Genomic DNA, 18,981 nt, shown 5'->3' on the forward strand with positions numbered 1-18,981 from the left:
GCACAAGCAGGATGTGCCATTTGTGGTATAAGCAACATAAATACAAGCATTCTGAGGATGATCAAAAATGGAATTGCCATAATGTAAATATTTAGATTTAAAAAGTAGAAAGTTATGCAAACATTAATCAAAATTAGATTTTTTTTTCCCCTCAATCCAGATGAGGAGAAACAGGGGGGAGCTGCTAGCGTAAGAGTGTTACCATGCACATAACCCGAAGAGCCTCGTGTGGTACCGTGAGGTGGGAGATGTGGAGAAATAAATGTGCCTTCACTGAAGTTTTGACCAGCCAATAGGCTAGTGATCAGGGAACTCAGCCTCCCAGTGCTTAGCAGGAAACTTGAAGAGACTTGAGAACACGAATGGCCATCAATGAAGACATGCCTACTGGTTTCGGGATCCAATGCAGGAAAACTGCAGCGATTGGCCTCATTCTAGAAACAGATCAAGGTGTCTGCGGGCAAAGCTATGCTCAGACCCCTTCATCGTACCAAGTGTTTGCTACATATGCATATATTTTTAAGAATGCTTAGGAAAGTCCCTCTGTTACAGCAAAAAAAAAAAGAGAGAGATGTTTCCTTCTTTGGCCAGATTATGTGTTATATCAATTAAGTGGATAAATAGGCCCTTTCCCCAGAGTGGGAGAAGAAGAGCTTCTGGTGACCCTCTATTGATTAAGACTGCTGTAGAGTGTTATTTGCAATCCAGCTGCATAATGGAAATCAGGAGGTAGCTGTCATGGTTTCTAAAGACAAATTGCTGGGAGCTGAGACAAATCATAGCCTCTTCACTTCTTACTGTTCTCAACTCCCAGTTAATGTGTATCTTACAGTCTACATTTTTAAAATCAGTTTTCCTGGTGGTCTCGTGAGTGAAAAATGATAATATGGATGGCCCTGCTTTTGAGATCATGTTTTAGTGACCAGGACACTGATTGTGACTTCTGAGCTATGTATTATTTAGGAAAGAACACAACATCCAAAGGGGCACACAATTAAACCGAGATCCCTACAGCAGCCGCTGTGATTGCAACCCCTAAGAACAGAAGATTAACCAGGTGTGAGTCAAGAGACAAAAGGCTGCTGTCAGTCAGAACGTGGCTAAACCTCATTTCTGTTTTGCATCCTTTACTTGCTAAGTCAGCCAGCAAGCAATTTATGTGGAGCATTGGTTCTCAAAGCATGGGCCGCGAAACAGCAACATCAGCAACACTTGGGAACCTTTAGAAATGCCAGTTTTCAGACTGTTCCTGAATCAGAAACTCTGAAGGTGGGCTCAGCAATCTGTGTTTCAACAAGGCCCCCGGGTGATTTTGATACAAACTGAGTTTGAGAGCCACTGAACCGGAACCACACGCTGCCTCCAGAGTTTAAGCTTCCTTAGGAAGAGGTAGCCTTTCGTTGTTAATAAAAAGTAAATTAAATAAAAACCAAATCTATGAAAGACACCTGTGCTGAAAGCCAAATAAAATCACAGCAATCTTTAGTTTTTCTGTAAATCCAAAACAGACTAAAAAAATTAAATAAAGAAATAAAGCCCTTAAAATAAACACTTTTTTATTTTATTTTAATTACCATCCTTAGGGAAAATGAGTAGAAAAGTGTTTTCCTTATGCAGATTTATTTATTTATTTATTTATCTCTACTATAACTTTTTCCAGAAAGGTTTATAGACCACTTTTTAGACAACAACAAAAAGTAGTATTTCATCCAATCACAAGCCCTTCTCCTAGAAAGGCTTTTCACAACTTTTCAAACCTCCTCACTGCTCAAAGAGCCTGAAAGATGGGCATTAATCACTAAGTAAGCTTTTAAGATGTCTTCCATATTCACTGTTGGATTTCAGGCTATTTGGGGATTCAGAAGAGGAAAGAAAGAAAGATTTAAATTCACCAAGCTTAAAAATCTGTTAAACACGACAGGAAACATTATGGCCCTTTTATAGCCTGGGCACAAGACTAGGACACTGGTTCGAAGTTACTTCGTGTTGAGAAAAGCCTTGGTCTGTGATAGCACCTGAATTATGTGAGACAGCCTTATGGAGAGATGGGTTTGGTTATTTATAATGCAGCCTGTGTGTTGGTCCAAGAAAGGGTTCTATGATGCAAAACTTCCCACTAGAGCTAACGGGGTTTGGGTGAGGCCTTTGGCAGTATTACAACAGTTTTTCAAATGAAATAAAAAGAAACACTCTCTGATTACTTCCCTATTGGAAGTTTGTAAGAATAAAATTTCGGTCTATCCATAATTAAAACCCACCAGTCACTAAAATGAAGGGAGAAAGTCTTGTAATTTCCCAACCCTAGACCAACACAGAATCACCTGGAAATTGTTCCAATTTCTTTGGTATCAGGTAAGAATTTGAGCATCATCTATGCAGGTAATTCGGACTTGAAGACTTGAGAATGACTGAGACAAACCTGCATTAACCAACATAGAAGTCTCTCCTGCATATAGTAAGTAAAAAAAAAGAGAGTCATAAGGCATATCTATAAATAAAATTATGTCTGCATGTGTCATTTTATTAATAGATGTGCCAGGAAGTGGACTCTTTCCATCCCAGACCATTATTTGTGGTTTGAACCTTCCAAAATGAGAACGTGCTCATGTATAATACTTGTTTAATTTTCCACTTTAAAGATCTATCTAAAGAAGGCGTGGCTGTGCAGGAGCAAGAGGAAGTAGGTGAGAACAGGAACTCCCAAAGTGCACTGCTTGCTTTCTTTCCACCCCTTACTCCTTCTGTTTCTTTTCCTAAGAGTTACACAGAAAGTAAAATTTGATTTGATTTTCCTGTCTGACTAACTATTATTTCCAGTATTTGGTATTGGGATAAGTAAGTACATAGAAAGTATGGTTGATTCCGCTGTTCATCCATTCCTTCACGTGTTTATTGGGCTCCTAGACAGGGTGACGCTGGGGCTAGAAATGAGATCACCAGTAACAAAGAAATGAATCCTGCCTGCTCGGTGTTGTCTAGCGGGTGTTACAGACAGACAAACGACTATAATATGGTAGGATCGATGCCATGAAGAGGTAGTAGAGGCCACCTCTCTGGTAACCTTGTCAAGCAAAGCAGGGTGATTTTGCATAGCAGAAGTAGGCCTTTGTCCTGGGGTGCAGGGGACCATTTAACTCTGAGAGGCCTTGGGGAGGGAGACATTAACAGGTCTGCTGTGATATAGATGTCTCCCACTGCACATCTGAAGTGCCCTTTCTCACCTGACACCACTACTAGTGCCATGGTAAGAGGGGGCCCATCTGACTCCTCTAAAGAGGGGGTGCTCTTTTTCAAGCAAAGATGCTTCAGAACTAAAGGCCCGGTTGAAGGAATCTCGCTTTCCTCTTCACGTGGTTTATTTGTTATCGAACAGGATTTACATGAAACGTTATTTATTTATTATTTATTTCATATGCTCACTTACCCATCCACCCTAACTAGATGAGCCTAAACATGGCAGATTTGCCTTTCATTGTTTACAGTTAATAAAACCCATTGTGTGCAATAAATAACTCAAAAGACACATGGCTTAAGTAGTTGGTACAATTGAGTCTCTTGGGAAAAAAAATGTCTTCATAAATATTATAGACAAAGACTTGCAGGAGGAGAGAAATTTCTGTAATTCATTGACTTAAATGAAGATCAGTTCTGGTCATTTATAACTACCACAAATCCACATGGGGGGGGGGGATCAGCTAGCCCACACATAAATAAATCCACATAGAGGAATCTGCTAGCCCATGTACAAATCCACATGGAGAATCAGCTAGCCATCATTCAAATGATTTCCACTGATATTTCATTTGATCACTGTGGAAGGACACACCCCAGGCTATCTAAGGTCTATTCTTCAAGAAGGGAAAATTAGCAATCGAAGTAAAGTCAACTAACCAAACAGGAGAGAGACAAATATTGTCCTTTTGTGACCCACGTGTCTTTGTGGACATTACTGTGAGTTACTCCAGCGTCAAATGTCACCTTTAACCTAAACTCAATCTTTACTTGAGGCAAGGTATACGTTTAGTGTTTTGAGAAACTGGTTTCTTCCCAGCCAAAGAGGAAGGTGGGAAACATGCTAGAGAAGGAAAACTATGTAAGCTTTTTAATAAACATAAACAAATTTCATCTCTGGGCATCTCAGTTAAAGTTTCCAAAAGAGACCTGATTCTAAAACTCTTTTTAAGTCCCTGTCTTCAGTGAGTTTTCTAAGGTTTGGGATCCCAGGCACTCTGCTACTTCATAACTACACATTATCCAAGATACCACCGTTATCTAAAGCCATTAACTTGCTATAGAGGTCGCCTAGACAACCACTCTTCTCTCTCTCTCTCTCTCTCTCTCTCTCTCTCTCTCTCTCCCTCCCTCCCTCCCTCCCTCTCTTTTTCTCTATCTCTCTCCCTCTCTTTCTCTCTCTCTCTCTCTGTCTCTCTGTTTGTGTGTGTTCGTGCATAGCAATGCTTCTATCAAGTTCAAAGCATTAAAATTTGATTCAGTGGCTTTCAAGCTCAGTTCTGCTCCCATCGTTTCTGAGGGCTATTGGGTCACATTTATTCCTGTTGGTGCAAACAGTCCCCAGAGGAGAGCAAGAAATTCTACCGATTCACAGGCCCTGCAGTTTGAGACGCTTCCTTGGAGGTGAGGAGAAAAGTAACATAAGCTGTACCTGCCCTCAGACTGAGGACCCCTCCTCTGGGGATGCTTTAGTGACCTGTGGGCATCTACTACTTCCAGGAACTCCGCGACTCCCTGCCTAGCTCCCCTCTAAGTTAAGGAGCTTGTTTTTCTCCTTTGCCTCAAAGTTTTTAAGAGAAACAAAGATAGAACATCACTGCTTCCCTAAGAACGAAGAGGAGATAAGTTCGACACACGGATTTCTGCGCATCCTTTTGGATTCTATGGGCCATATGCTTTCCTGCAGGAACTACAGACAGCCCTAAGGTTCACTCCTAAAACCTACTTTCATTCATCATTCATCTCATCATAGCATTGCCTTAAGAAAATTAATATTTTTCAAAATGGAACTACATCTCAATCCCGAATGCAATCATTTGTTAATCATTCCTTTGATAACTACTATAATATGTCAAGTCAGTCCTAGCATACGGGTGTGAGCAGACGTCACCCACATTGAAGAGGGCCATTTTCTTTCCCATGAACAGCCATCATTATCTCCTAATGACAGTCACTGTGAAGTGCAAGCTGAAGGTTGCACATAAATCATGCGAGTAAATGGAAGCAACAAGATGATAAGTTGGAATTATTTGATTTGCATTCTTGTGCTTCCATGGGAAGATGGCAGGAACATCGACAGACCCCCTTGGCTGATTGAGTTTTGAATGAGATCAGTTTCTCAAATCTAGCAATGTGGTTAAGACGTGTGTTAAATGTTTCTCTGTGCCAGGGTGCTGATGGCGGTAATGTCATCTATCAGCCCTCTTCTGGCTAAAAGTGACCTCCTCCCTACATGTCCATCAAGGGGTAACCAGGGGACCTTTAGGTGACTGTGTTCAAAGGACCAAGAGTAATTCACTCCATCAGATAGAAGTCCTCTATGAGTATCCAAAAATAGCAAAAGAATTGTCTGATGAGGGAAGAAACAAGCAGAGACAAGACTGGTCCAATTTTATAAAAATGAAACCTCCCTTCTTGCCTTCAGATGGCTTGAAATTTACTTCAACAGTCTAGGGGGGAAAGGGCACAACCAGGTACTGGTAGCATGTTTCACCTGCATTTTCTCACTAAAGAAACCTAACAGCCTAATATACAATTATTAGTATCATTGTCTTATAGGTAAGTTCATTTTGTGACAAAAAAAATAACATAAATGAGCATTGAATATCTCAGGTTAGTACCTTGTATCCCTCACCCACTTTTCAAATTCTTGTGTGCTTTTAAATGCTATCCAGACCACAGAAAAACACAGTGTATAGAAATAAATAACTGTGGGGTAACAGGAACAATGATGAATACACACAGGGAAGACCCCAGAAAGGAGAAAATCATCATGAAGGTTTCCCTCCTCTCTAATAGTGGGTCATTGAGTGGGAGAAAGAAGGGCTGGGAAATAGCTGGTCTGAACTCTAGCCATGAGGATCAGATCAGAAGTCCCGAGAAGAACCCTAGATCCTGTAGATGGGAGGACCCTGGAGGAGTTCTGGTTCTGTGTCTTGCCTCTGAGTGAGGAGAGAGTCATCGCTAGGGGCGCTGTTACAACTGCCCAGCTTCCGTCCATGGCTTCCAGAGATGGAGAATGAGAGACCTTTGGCTGCCAGTTCTCATTTCAAGTCCTCTCCCTGCCAGGAGACTCTTCGGATGTCTTGCTAAAGTGTCTCCCATACTCCCTGGAGCCTTTTGGTCCCCCTTCGGAATGTCTTAAACACAAGGCTCCTATGAAACACAGAGCGGCCTCCTCCTTTGAGCAATGTCATCAGTCTGTAAACAGCCATTAAAATACCTCTTAGCATTCTCATCCCTGAGTGAAGGAGATTCGTACAGAGGCTGTGGAGCCTCCTGGAGAATGTTACAGAGAGGATTCCAATGGGAAACACAGAACAAACTAGACTGGCCCCCAAGGTAGCTTCCCAGACCAGAAAGCCTTTGACTTAATACTTTTCATCCTTTTTTGTGAAGTTCTCCATCACTTTGTTCATTTTTATCCCTCTGCCATCAGTCCAACTTTAAGTCTAATATGCATAGGAATAGTTTTTTTATTATATAAAATAAAGCCTCATTAATTCAGGGTCAGTTGGAAAAGTCAAATCCCAATGAGTAAGAAATCAGAGTGAAAAGTATTTTCAATTTAAAAATCATGTCTATTTCAAAAGACTACATAATGGATATTAATAAATAAGGTGAGAAAGTTAATAAAAACGGTGAGTTACAATAACTTTATTTTTATGATACTTTTTACTTTCAAAGTGTTTTCACATATATTATTTTATATTGGCAATTTTAGTCAATATTATAAAGAAAGTGTACAGATAATAGATCATCAAACCTAAATCAAAATGTCTTGATTGCTTCCTACCAAATTTGAACTATTAACTCAACAAGAATTATATGTAATTATTTCCATTCTGCCTCCCAGTATTCTGAATTAACGAGGTTCTGCTCTGTTCGAGTTATAATAATCCTGACAACTTTATGGCCATCTTATCTTCTAGAGTGTCACTACCATCTACACATTAGTAATAAATAGTTTCTTCACACAGAAATTCTTGTCATAACAGAGCATCCCACCTTGAAGAAGTTTCACCAAGTAAATTATCTCACAGGTACCTCAAGTAGAAAAGAAGTGTTCTGTACGATAAATATGCTAATGGTTTATGATTCTCCAAAGATGCTTGTTTTGACTTAAAGTGAGCCTCTCTGGGGAAGTTAACCCAAAACAGCAAAGACCAAACACATCACAGAACTTACCAACATTATCTTTGCGAAAACACATTCAGGATTAATCCATTTAATTATAACTAAAAAAACTAAGGTGATACAGGGTAGAAACCCCAGCATAGAATAGCCCCTTTGAGGAACCCAGTGATGTATACAGGGTCTATTGCCATCTTCATCTCTCCCTTCTTCTTTAAACCCACATTTAGAGCCATAAAGATCCCCGATTCTTTTACACTGGTTGAAAAGGTAATGTCTTTACCTACCTTAAAAAGCCTTAAAATGTTAGCCACCATGATGGACACGGAGCTTGCTGCAGCACCTATGACACCAGAAATCTTATCGGGCTTAGTAAATATGGGTGGATCGCCATTAGCACACTTCACATCGGACGCATCTTTCTCTATCAACGCCTGCACGAAGGTTAGCGACTGCTCCAAAGCATAGGTGTCCCTGGAGCATGTGTCCAGGATCCGGACACCCAGGGTGATGTTGGAGAGGAGATCGGGGTCCTTGTTAATCTGGTCGATGGCATAAAGCATGGCCTCTAGTCTGTGGATCCCCTTTTCCTTCTTCAGCTCCCCGCAAGGCACCCCTCTCTCTCCCTTTGCATGAACAGGAAAGAGACCTCCCAAAATGATGTCCCCATCCACCCGGATGGAATGGGCATACTCCTGGCTGTGAGTTCTTTGCATCATTGTGAGGATCCAGTAGAACTTGGCAGTCAAGAGGAAGAAACAAGGGCAGGAGGCTGAGCGCTTTCCCTCGCATACCATTTTCTCCAAGGATGGTATTGCAATCGATGACCCGAAGTTTATTCTTGCCGCAGAAGAAGGGGGACCACCTGAGGCTGCACCTTTTGGAGTCTACCATCAGGGCCCATGGGGGAAGGCTCTGGGGATTTCAGCAGGTTTTCTTGATTTGGACGTCACAGTGAATTTCCAACAGACCCTCGGTTCAAGTTTATTTCCACATAAAGCCAGCTTGCAAATAAATTAGAATAACATCTGAGGTTCTGATGTTGGGATGAGGTCAACAATTCACGGCTGTGAACTCAGCCCTGTAGCAGAATTATTCCTAAGGAGAAGAGAAAGGAAAAATTAACTTCAGTAAGGCTGTATTTTTTATATATACTTAAGCCCCGTCTGATCCAACTTTTTTATTTCCCCCATTCACTGAGAGCTAACAGTTTTTGGTCCCCTGTGATTCTGAACACCTGGCTGCTCTGCATCTAAGCAGGGAGATTGATGACGTGTCTAGAGCACAAGAAACAGAAAAGCATCAGCAGCTAGATCGCTTCTTTCAGAACAGAGCATATTTTTATTTATCACTTTATTTCAATAAGTCTTATTTCCAGCGAGGTATGATTCCTGTGATCGATGGCATTATTCTTGTCGAACCTGCTTTACCTTTTACAGCTATATAAATTTCTCATTTAACTCTTGTCCACGAGATAATGAAAGGTGATTGTCTGTGAGGTGTTCAACAAGCCACTCATCTCTTAATGACTTTTATTTTTTAGTATCCCTGATTTCTCAGTGGGAAACAGTGACTGTTCGATCACAGAAAAGGAAGGAGGAAGGAAGAAAGAGGGAAGAGAGAAAGGGAAAGACAAGCTACCAAAAGATCTGAAAATATATTGTAGCATGCAGAAACACTTAGCAGAGAACATCCGCTACCTCACATCAACAATCTATTGTTCTCTGGTAATAAAAAAAAAAGTCTTGAAAATTAAACACATAGGGAGGGTTACGTGTGAAGATCTTCCTGTTAACATAGTCAGAGTTCCCAATTAATTTGCCAGGGTGAAGCAATGGGCACGCTTGTAGTTCTGAAGTAAACATGCCTTGATCTGAGAATCACTAGACACACATCAGAGATGGAGATCACTTGGAAAGCTTCTTAATTTTGTCTGACTCAGTGGGGAAAACAGTCATTTCACCAAGACTAGAGATAACCTAGAAAGAAAGCAACTGTGGGCAAATTGAGGGGAAACCTCATCCCGGGGCCTTCGTCCTTAAAGAATTCCACAAGATCCTTACAGAACAATTCTGAAGTTTAACCGGAAATGAGAACTGACGTAACAAAGGGAATCTGAGATTTGAAATGCATGTAGAATGAGCAGAATAAGCAGCAGCAACATATTCTGGCAGGATGTTTAATCTAATGTTCATTTCTAACCTATTTACACTTGAATCTGAAATCTGGACCGTTTCCCTTCACCCCAGCCAACCAACATCTGCTTGTATTTCCCATTCACTCCATTCACTCGTTCAAGTTCCAGTTCATAAAATTCTTTTTCCATCTTCTTTGTCCTGGAAAAAAAAGATGGTGCCTCCCTGGGGGACAACTGAACATATGCACAAAGTGCCTTCAGGGAAAGCTGCACTGGTTTTCACTTCCAGGTTTGAAAAGAGGCTCTTAGCCCACCACTGTGCTGCCTTCCTGAGTGTGCACTGGGAGCCCCAGCCAAGTGCCGGCCCTTCTGCTCAGATGCTTCCAGGCTGCCTGCACTGCCCCAAAGATGTCGTCCTCTTCCGATTATCTCACTGCTCAATTCACCTGGCAGCTGCTTCCCCTCAAAGTCCCCAACCACCTCCCCTGAACTATTCCACAAAAGGAAACACTTAGGAAGGAAGCACACCTGAGTTTCAGGATGAAACCGGATGTGTGCAATTAATTACTGGTGAGTACAATCGGTATTGTGTTTTACAATCTCACAAGGAAGACTAGTTACGTCGTGGTAGAATGTCATTAACTCTGACCACTACTTTAGAGTTTGAGACCAAGTCCACACTGGCGGAACCTAGAATAAATGGGCAAATGAAGACTAAATTTCAATGTCCCTGCCTCCCACCAGCTGCAACACTTGGGAGAGCAGGCCCTGCACCTCATCTGGGCAGCACAATGGAGCCAACTCAGTTGGCAGAGGTGAGGGTCAGCCATGGCATTGTGAGTGCGGGAAAGCCATCCCCTCTACTCATCTGTCTTGGGGTGCCATGGGCAGGGGAGAGATGCCCACTCCCCCCCCCATCAAGCCTAAAGTAAATAGAAGAGCTGGCCCTAAGATCCTAAGAGCAGAAGAGCTGTCCCCGCCCCTCCTCAGCTGCAGCACTCAGGAGAGCGGCCCCTACACCGCACCTGGGCAACACAGTAGAGCTGGCCCTGAAGGTGTAGGTGTGGGAGAACCAGCCTTGAGGATGTGCTGGCAGGAGAAATGGCCCCTCCCCCTTGCTGGATAACATAACTTGATGGTGAAGACAGGTGGGAGTTGGCCGGCTGACCAACCATGCAAGTACCCAGGCCCAGAACCAGGGTTATGTGCTGGCCCACCCCCAACATCCACCCCATCTGTGGCCTGCTGGAGCACTGGAGCAGGAGGTGGGAGGATGGTGTTGGTCTTGCAGACCCAGCTATCCACAACAAGATGTCCAGGGAGAGTCCCAGTGAGGTATTGATGGGGTAGCAGACACCAGAGGCTTCGAACCATACCAGTGACTTTTTGCAATGAACACTTGCAAGTAAAAATATACTGTCAAAAGGGCTTACTATGTGACTCACTGTGCCACACTGCAGCTTCCATGACAAAATTGTCCCCTTCTTCCTTTTTTTTCTTTTTTCTCTTAAATTTTATTTTGTTTCATTGGAGGGGGGCAGATGGGTGGGACTGGGAGGCATAATGTGAAAGACAAAAATAAATAAATAAAAAGAAAGTCAAAAAAGAAGAAGAAATTCCAAGGCTGGGCCTGTACTCCAAAGCCTTTCTTCATTATACCAAAACCACCGCAAACCCCTTCCACGCCTAAGAGAACAAACAGTTTTCAGTTACAGACAAACACGGGCTCCATCTCAGGTTTCCGCATCAACTCACAAGGCATTAAGTTAGTTCCACTTGCCGGTGTAGTCCTAGAAGTAATAAAAATTAGTCTCTTTTCGAATTATTGGTATTTGCAATAACGTTTAGTCTTTTTAGCGTCTCATAGCTCCATTCAGAGCCCTAATTTAAAGAAAGGCTGGGGTATGGAAAGCAACGAGGCGGGAATCAACTGGGTGAGCAGGCAAAGGCAGTGAAGTGGAAAAGGGGGGATTCCTCTTGAGTTATCCTCTATGGACCTCTTGTTGGGTTTTTGCTGGAGTTTCCGCCTTGGCAGCATGGAATTACTGCACAGAAGCTCTCTAACCCTTGGTTTTCTTATCTGTAAGGGGAAATAAAGCCTGCTAAGAGGCACACGCTACAAAACTGGGTCTGGCCCAGGGTGCAAGCTCAGTAAACCGGCATCAATCTGGTCTGTTGTTCTTCTTCTACCCAAAGCAGCGCAACTTTTTGACTGCTCACCCAGTTGGTGTAGTGTTTACTGGATTCTGTTCGACACTAGAAAAGTAAAATCAGAGCCATGTATAAAATATTTAAATATTGCAGTTGTTTCAGAGTCTGATACATTGCCATGAAAATCACAGACCTGATAGGTTCAGCTTCTCTATTAAATTCTAAGGAAAAATAATATGTGGAAGTCTGTGGAAGACTAAACAACTACAAACGCTATGATTCACGGCATAATCTTATACTGCTTAATCCGGCTCTCTTAGAATTCTTGTGGGCTTTAATCCAAACACTGTTGGAATCAATATTTTTAAAGAAATAATGACCTTTCTGAGCTACAGATCCAAACAGCTTCTCTTCATGTGTTGTGTTTGATTTAAAGTAAAATAGCTTTTCTTCCAAGCTGACCATGCCCTGGGCTTGGCTGAAAGCTTTCCTGCGCAGACAGACTTCTTCACGAAGGTGAGAGTCCTGTTCTGAGGCCAGCAGCTGCTGTCACACAATGGTGGCTAGCACACATGAAGCTTAACCACGTCGTCTTCCATCTCACCCTCCCCTGCCCCTTCTAAGCGCTGTACCACCAACACTGGCTTCCCACAGACCTCGATGTCTTCACAAGCAAACTCCCTGGCCGGATTTTAGGCCTGTGCCGCGAGCCCACATTTGATTTTCTATGTGTGCTCCTTATATCAAAGTCTCCAACCTCATAACTGTATCTCAAAGGATTTCTAAATGCTGCTTATTATTAATTCCATTTAAGCGGGGTCGAGGAGAAGCACAAATAAAACAAGTTCAGACCTAATCCTCGGTAGAGTAAACAACAACACACCAAAGTCATCAGATCCCTAAGGGGGACCCTGTTCTTTGAGACGGCCCCAGCAGTGCAGAGAAAGGCGGTGATGGTGCAGTGAGGGCCCCACCACCCCAGGGAAATCTTTCATAAATGTATGTATTTCCCAGTGGTTAGCTCAAGAAACAATAACATTCAAATTAGAAAGGGGCAGCTGTGGGACGTTTCCAGAAGGGATAGGGATATTTCTGGATCCCACAAAGGATTGAAAAATATTCAGGCTTGCAAACTTTAAATCTGTTTTCCTGGCCAGCGGCTGCCAATGGAACAAGACCACCATCACAAAGGGGATCTATCGAGATCACCCCCTCATGCCCTCCTTCAGTGTGGACCACTGATGGAGTATGATTCTTGTGCAATATATATATATATATATATATATATATATATATATATATATATATATATATATCATTAGCCAAGAAATAAAAAGCTTTTCTCACAAAAGCAGCATTCCCATACTATTATCTGTCTGGCTCTTTAACACAAAGGGCTATCCTGGGGAAGCACTGCCGTCAAACCCAGGCATTTCCCACACTTGTGGTTCTTGAGATTGTTTGGAAATGCATGGGATTTTGTCAATGTCTCAGACTGCTGCCTGTGTCAATCCTTAGTGGGGACAGAAGGAGGCCTCCTTGGCAACAGAGGCCTGGAATTGGATCCTGGTCTGGCAGTCAGCCATGAGCTGGGGACACTGAACAGGTCACTTCCTCTCAGTGTGCTTCCCCTCGCTCATCTGTGAAGCGGTGATGTGACCCCACCAGCTCAAAGGTGTCTGCCAGCTTCCTCTTCTAAGACTCTGTGACTCAGTAATAAGGGACTATGGGATTATTCTCAAGCAGGAGATCAAGGCTTTGTCAACTGAGCACAAGAACTGGTTTTGTTTGCAAGCAAGTGACTCCCACCCCACCCCCAATCAGCAAGAGAAGGTTCTAAAAGCTCATGTATATAGGCAGAGCAGATATTAAGAAAACCAGATCCAGAAGACCCTCACCTACTAAACAGATAAATTAGACTGTTGTTATTTGCATAACAAAAGAATTCACCGCAGGTTTCCTTAAAATACCTAAACCCCACGCGTTTAAAAAAAAATCTGATTTAGAAGAATTCAGTTTACATCCTTCTTTGTAGATAACACAGCCATTGCACAGAAAGAGCACATTTATGGTACGTCTCAGGTTAGAAGAGGGGAAGAGACTGAAGCCAGCTTGCTGAATGCTCTCAGTGCAACCTCACACATATGATCTCATTTCCTCCGAAAGTTCACCTATGAGGTTGACATCACAGCCTGCATCTGGGCCTGAGAACCCGAGAGCAGATAGGTTATGTGACTGTATGAAATCTCAGGCCAAAGGCTGAGATCTCACGTTAAGGCTGTAGTTACAGCCTGTGCCCTACACCAAAGCCTCTGGGCTTGAGACTCTGACCTGACTGTGTAAGGTGTTAGCAGGATGCCTAGGGGTTCGGGAAGCCTGAGTCTAATCTTTGGGTAAGTTACTTAGTCTGCTTTCTGCCCACCTGCTGAGCTGTGACATCAAATGTCATAATGTACACTGAAAGACTTGTTGGACTGTCTAGTGATATGAAAAGGCAAAAGGATAGTATTGGCTTAATAGCCAGACCCAGAACTAAACTATTTTGCTCATAGATCATACTTAAATCTGAGGAAAACACTTTTCCATGACCAGCATGGAGGGTCAGACCTTAGCAACAGGCATGTGGCCGAGAATCAACTTTAGAAAGCTCAGACCAATAAATAAATAAGTAACTCTAAGGAAAACTGGAAGGCCCGAGGGGTAGTTCTTAGAACAACGTTATCTGACCTGAAGGACACAGGCATTCAAAGCACCCAAGGGGCCATTCTTAACGTGCAAGACATTCTTCTGTAGTGAAAACGGGGAAACTTTTTAAGCAGTGAGCAAACTATCACACTTTTAGCACTGAGGGTTTTTACCACTGGAAAACCCAGCCAGCAGATTTGTATCTTAATGCATTCTCTCTTGCCTGGAAAAGTAGTGAATTAGCAATGCATGTGTTCAATAACCTCTAGAAAACTCCTCTGGGGCTTTTCCTACATCTTCCCATCTCTCTTTATCTGTTCCCTGCCCCTTCTACCCAAAGGACTGACGTGTCTTGTGGTCAAGGACCTCAAGACCATCCTTCTCTCGGCCTTGTTTCTCCCAAGAGAGTAAGTACATTCATCGGCAAGTGTCAAGCCCTGATGATCTCCCTCCAACTGGAATCTGTGTTTTTTAAATGATTCCTAAGAAAAGTCATAATATCTTACCACCACTAGGAGACCAGCGTACAACCAAACAGAGAAAGGAACTGTTGCAGGCACTTTCTTTCCACAGTGTCCCCAAATCATCCCATTTGGGGCCCAGATGAGACAATGCTATGCTCAAGGTTCTTCCATTCAGTGGATGAGTCTGCTCTAACTTGCCAAAGCACCAAGAACTTAAAATCAAAGAAAAAATAAGTGGAAGGGAAGGGAAGAAAGGGTGGGTAGGAGGAAGGAAAGGAGGGAGGGGGAAGGGAAGAAGAAGGGAAAAAGGGGGAAAGAGGAAAGAAGGAAGGAAGGAAGGAAGGAAGGAAGGAAGGAAGGAAGGAAGGAAGGAAGAAAAGAAGGAACTGAAACCTAAATTTCTAACAGCAAAGAATAGCTCCCTTGAAATGGAAAAAAAAAAGATAAATATACAGCTGATTGCCAGGCTCACAACCTCTCCTAGCGTAACACGGAGTGACCACTCCTACTAGGCAAACCCAGGATGAGAGTCCGGTAGCACCCAAGCTTCTGTCCTGAAAACAGAAACAACTTCCTGGATCTTTCAAATCAGGCCTATTCAACAGGCACTGAGATGTGGTCAGATTTTTGCTATGGAGCTAAGCAAAAAATAAATCTATGCAACATCTTCTTCTAAGATGCTGAGACAGAGCAATAGCACCCACTGACTAAAGCAGGGTCCTCTTGATGTTCCCCCACAGGGAGGAAACAGTGGGAAAGAAACTTAGAAGGGAAACTATCTTTGCGCAAGTATGTGTGTGCAGTATTCAATGTGCCATGCCCTAAAGACAATGGAACATTCTTACACAAAGATTGGCACTTGATACTGCCAATGTGAATGTCAGCTGGCCTGTTTGTTGCATAAATACCAATTAAACAAGCCCCCGAAGCAGCTTCGAGCTGCCCAGCCAAGTCTGAAAAGAGCACATCACTCCAGACCTCTAACTTTCTTCTGCACTCCTCCAGTTCAGCTCAGCTGGGAACATCCTTTTCCCTCTCCCTTTTGGATCTGAATGGCTAGAACTAGTCAATCAGCCATAACTTGAAGTGGGGAGGGGGGCAAACAGGGCAGAGACAGCCAGCACTAACCACATAGAATGACTTGAACCTCTCCAACAGTATTCAGCTGTGTTCTCAGAAGCTTCTTTCTTCTGAGAAAATGTCTCCTAGAAGCTTCCTTTCCTAAATCGTTTCCACATCCCTTATTTAAGAGCAGATATTCTCTTTATCTCAGGTGTAGTACAACCTGTAGTTGACGCTGAGACAGGAAAACTGCATTAGAGAACCATTCCCTGGTGAGTGGGGGTTCTTTTCACAATTATCAGGCCACGTATTTGCAAGAGCGGGAGACCGCATTTTATACAGCTTTTTGTCTCCTTTCGAGATCTTTCCAGATACTATTCACAAGCAAGTGACCAAGATAAACTCGAGTGGTTCCTGTAGCCATTTGCAATTATTGACAAACAGTTTCATAACGAAAAATGGAAATTACAGTCAAGCTGTTTATCCAAGATCTACCTGCTGGTGGCTCCTTCTCTCTTTTCATTTTTCTTTCAAGCAAAACACAAGCTATCGTCGGAATGCATTTGTCCTGATAGTAATTTGTCTTGCAAATACCTCCACCGCAAACCCTGTCTTCAGTTCTTTCAGTGGCAGAATTAATGGCCAAGATCCTAGTGTATTCTCGGGTGTTCACGAGATTCCCACACTGTCGGGTCTGTGGGAAAAGATCACCCCCGATTGACAAAAAAGGTATTCCCTCCAGGGGTGGAACTCCTGGGGGCCGATGGGGGGGCGGTTGGTCTTCTGCAATTCACACACTACCGCACTACCGCTATCCTGGGCACACAGACTTTCTTTGAAGCCAGACTCCCCAATTTAGGCTAGAAGCAATTCCTCAGGGAAGCTCTGAGGTGCTTTCTTGCGCAACGGGTGACTCGCACGCGCCTCTGCATTTCATTTGCACCAAAGAAGCGTGTCAGACAATCAAGGGAGGGGGCGCTGGTGGGAATATGATTCTGTTATATTTTTCACCAACTGTATGAACCTCAAGGGACCCCTTTGAGTAGATGGGTTCACTCCGGCCTCGTGGCTGAGAGGTCTCCCTCTAAATCTCAGGCAGCAGCCACTCACCCCACCCGCGGAACCCTCCCCGCCGCATCTTCCTTTTCCTCCCAGTTCCTTAGACCGTGTAAGCCCAACGCAGAGTAGAGTATAGGGCCGCTAGGAAGGACCTGGTTACTCTAGCTTTTTCCACGCACCCCGGCACCGCCCCAGTCCCCGCCACCAACACCCCCGCGCGCCCTCGGCTCCAGTCTCCTGAGCGCACCGGTCCGAGAGCGCCTCCGCCCCCGCCACACCTGCTGGCTGCAGACGCCCACACCCCTCTCAGGTCCGCCTGACACAGGGGCCACTCTGACCGTGGGTGCTGCCGAGGAGCTGCAGGGAGCGTCTGCCTTGGCTTCGGAAACTCTAGATCCTTGAATCTAGATCCCCCACCCCCAACAGGACTCGGAACTCCAGCATTTTCCCCGGAGCTGGGGGGAGGGGGCAAGGAAATCCCAACCTCGCCGAGCTAACTGGGGGACCAAAAACTCAAGGCAGAGTGTATGTGCTACGCAGGGATACAGGTCTCAAGGACCCCCTACACTATCGGGCTTTTCCTACGACACCCTCCTCCCTCCCCAGTCTTCCCCACATCCCGGTTAGACATCCATCTAGCTGGAGCTCAGGAAGGCGGGGGTTACCCCAACTCATCCCGGAAGCCGCTAACTTCGGAAATCCCTCGCTTTAGATTCGCATAACCAAGGTACCTGGGCATCTCGGCCGGGCAAGTCCAGATTCCGCCAGGGCAGGTCCAGGAGGTCACTCAGGCCAAGCAATCCCAGGCAGAGAGATTTTAAAACCCTGCCGCCCCTTCGCACGCCCGGCTAGAGCATCCTAGGAGCGTCTGTCCACTCCCGTCACCCTTCAATCTCCCATTCACCGTCTAAACTTTTGGGGGATCACATCTCCAAGTCTTGGGAATTCCAAGCTAAGCTCCCTCTCTTCCGCACCTCTTCACTGGAATGTAATCATGGGATGACAAGAGGGGTGGCCGCCTTGTTATTTGCAACGTAAAATCAACAGACACCCAATCAAGCTCCAATGCCCGGCCAGCCCCTCGCCCCCTGGTGCCCACTCTCCCACTCTCCCCATCCGCGTTTTTCCGCCCGCCAGTTCTTTCCCAGACTCGGGCGTGCAAAGCCATCTACTTGTGCCCAGAAAAAAAAGGCAGATCATTAAAGTAATCTGAGAAGAACGCATACACCTGGCTGTCAGCTGCACGGTTGGGGGGGGGCGAGAAAATGGAAACGGCAATAAAATCGGGGGAGGTCCTACTTTTGCAGCCATTTGGGGTTGGGGGGAGAGTTGAAAGGTGGGGGCTTTTTTGCTATTGCTTTAGCACTTGCTTTCCTTTTCTGTGCCTGCTGCTCAACGGGGAGTCTTACCCTGCTCCCCGCAGAGGGCGAGGTGAGGAAGCCCTCTGGGAGTCCGCAGCTCCATGTCAGCGCCGCCGCCGCCGTCGCCACCTCGCAAGGCGAGCACCGCGACCGCACTTGTGGCTGATCTCCGGACTGAGGGGGTTGAGCTGGCCAAGCCACCGGCGAGTCTCTTCCATGTGAATAACAAATACTCCCACCGGCGGCCGCGATTGGTCTGCTCCCTGCGCCTCCCGATCCTCCTCCCGCGACCATTCACCCCACGCGGCGCGTGGATCCGCGCCGGGGATCGCGCCCGGGATCGCCAATCGCTTCGCGCCAACCAGTCACCCCTAGAAGCGGGAGGAGGATCCCCGAGGGGCAGAGACCCGGGAGTGGGTAGGGAGTGGGACACCCCAGTGGTAGGACCCCTTCAGCGTTCAAGTCCGAATCAACTCGGGGACCAGAAATAGCAGAGTTCTGGTTTTTGTTTTTGTTGTTGCTGCTGCTGTTGTTGTTTAAATATCACCCCACCTGCCCCGCCCGGACAAAGAAGGGAGGGTTCGAAGACAGGGAGAAAAGAGGATGACTGGGGGAGGTACAAGAACCCGTGGCCACAGCGCCCAGTGAGCTCGGGACCCACGCGGGAAAGCGCCTCTCAACGCCGACCTGAAGCAAG

At 44.9% G+C, this 18,981-nt stretch overlaps 1 protein-coding gene across 5 annotated transcripts in view; it reads right to left on the reverse strand.

The window, feature by feature from the left end:
* Grm8 (glutamate metabotropic receptor 8) overlaps positions 1-18,657 on the reverse strand; it is a 799,977-nt gene extending 781,320 nt beyond the window's left edge. The window contains exons 1-2 of one of the 5 annotated variants that reach the window (XM_075953597.1): positions 17,655-18,123; positions 7,653-8,463 (exon numbers count right to left, since the gene is read on the reverse strand). In XM_075953597.1, the coding sequence (XP_075809712.1) occupies positions 7,653-8,162 (510 nt within the window). In that variant the 5' untranslated portion in view covers positions 8,163-8,463; positions 17,655-18,123. Of the gene's footprint in view, positions 1-7,652; positions 8,464-17,654; positions 18,124-18,332 lie in introns of those variants that run through there. The other 4 variants (XM_075953596.1, XM_075953598.1, XM_075953599.1 and 1 more) reach the window with 4 other exon arrangements.
* Positions 18,658-18,981: the final 324 nt, after the last annotated feature.

Source organism: Microtus pennsylvanicus, chromosome 19, assembly GCF_037038515.1.
Source record: "Microtus pennsylvanicus isolate mMicPen1 chromosome 19, mMicPen1.hap1, whole genome shotgun sequence".
Classification (NCBI taxonomy): domain Eukaryota; kingdom Metazoa; phylum Chordata; class Mammalia; order Rodentia; family Cricetidae; genus Microtus; species Microtus pennsylvanicus.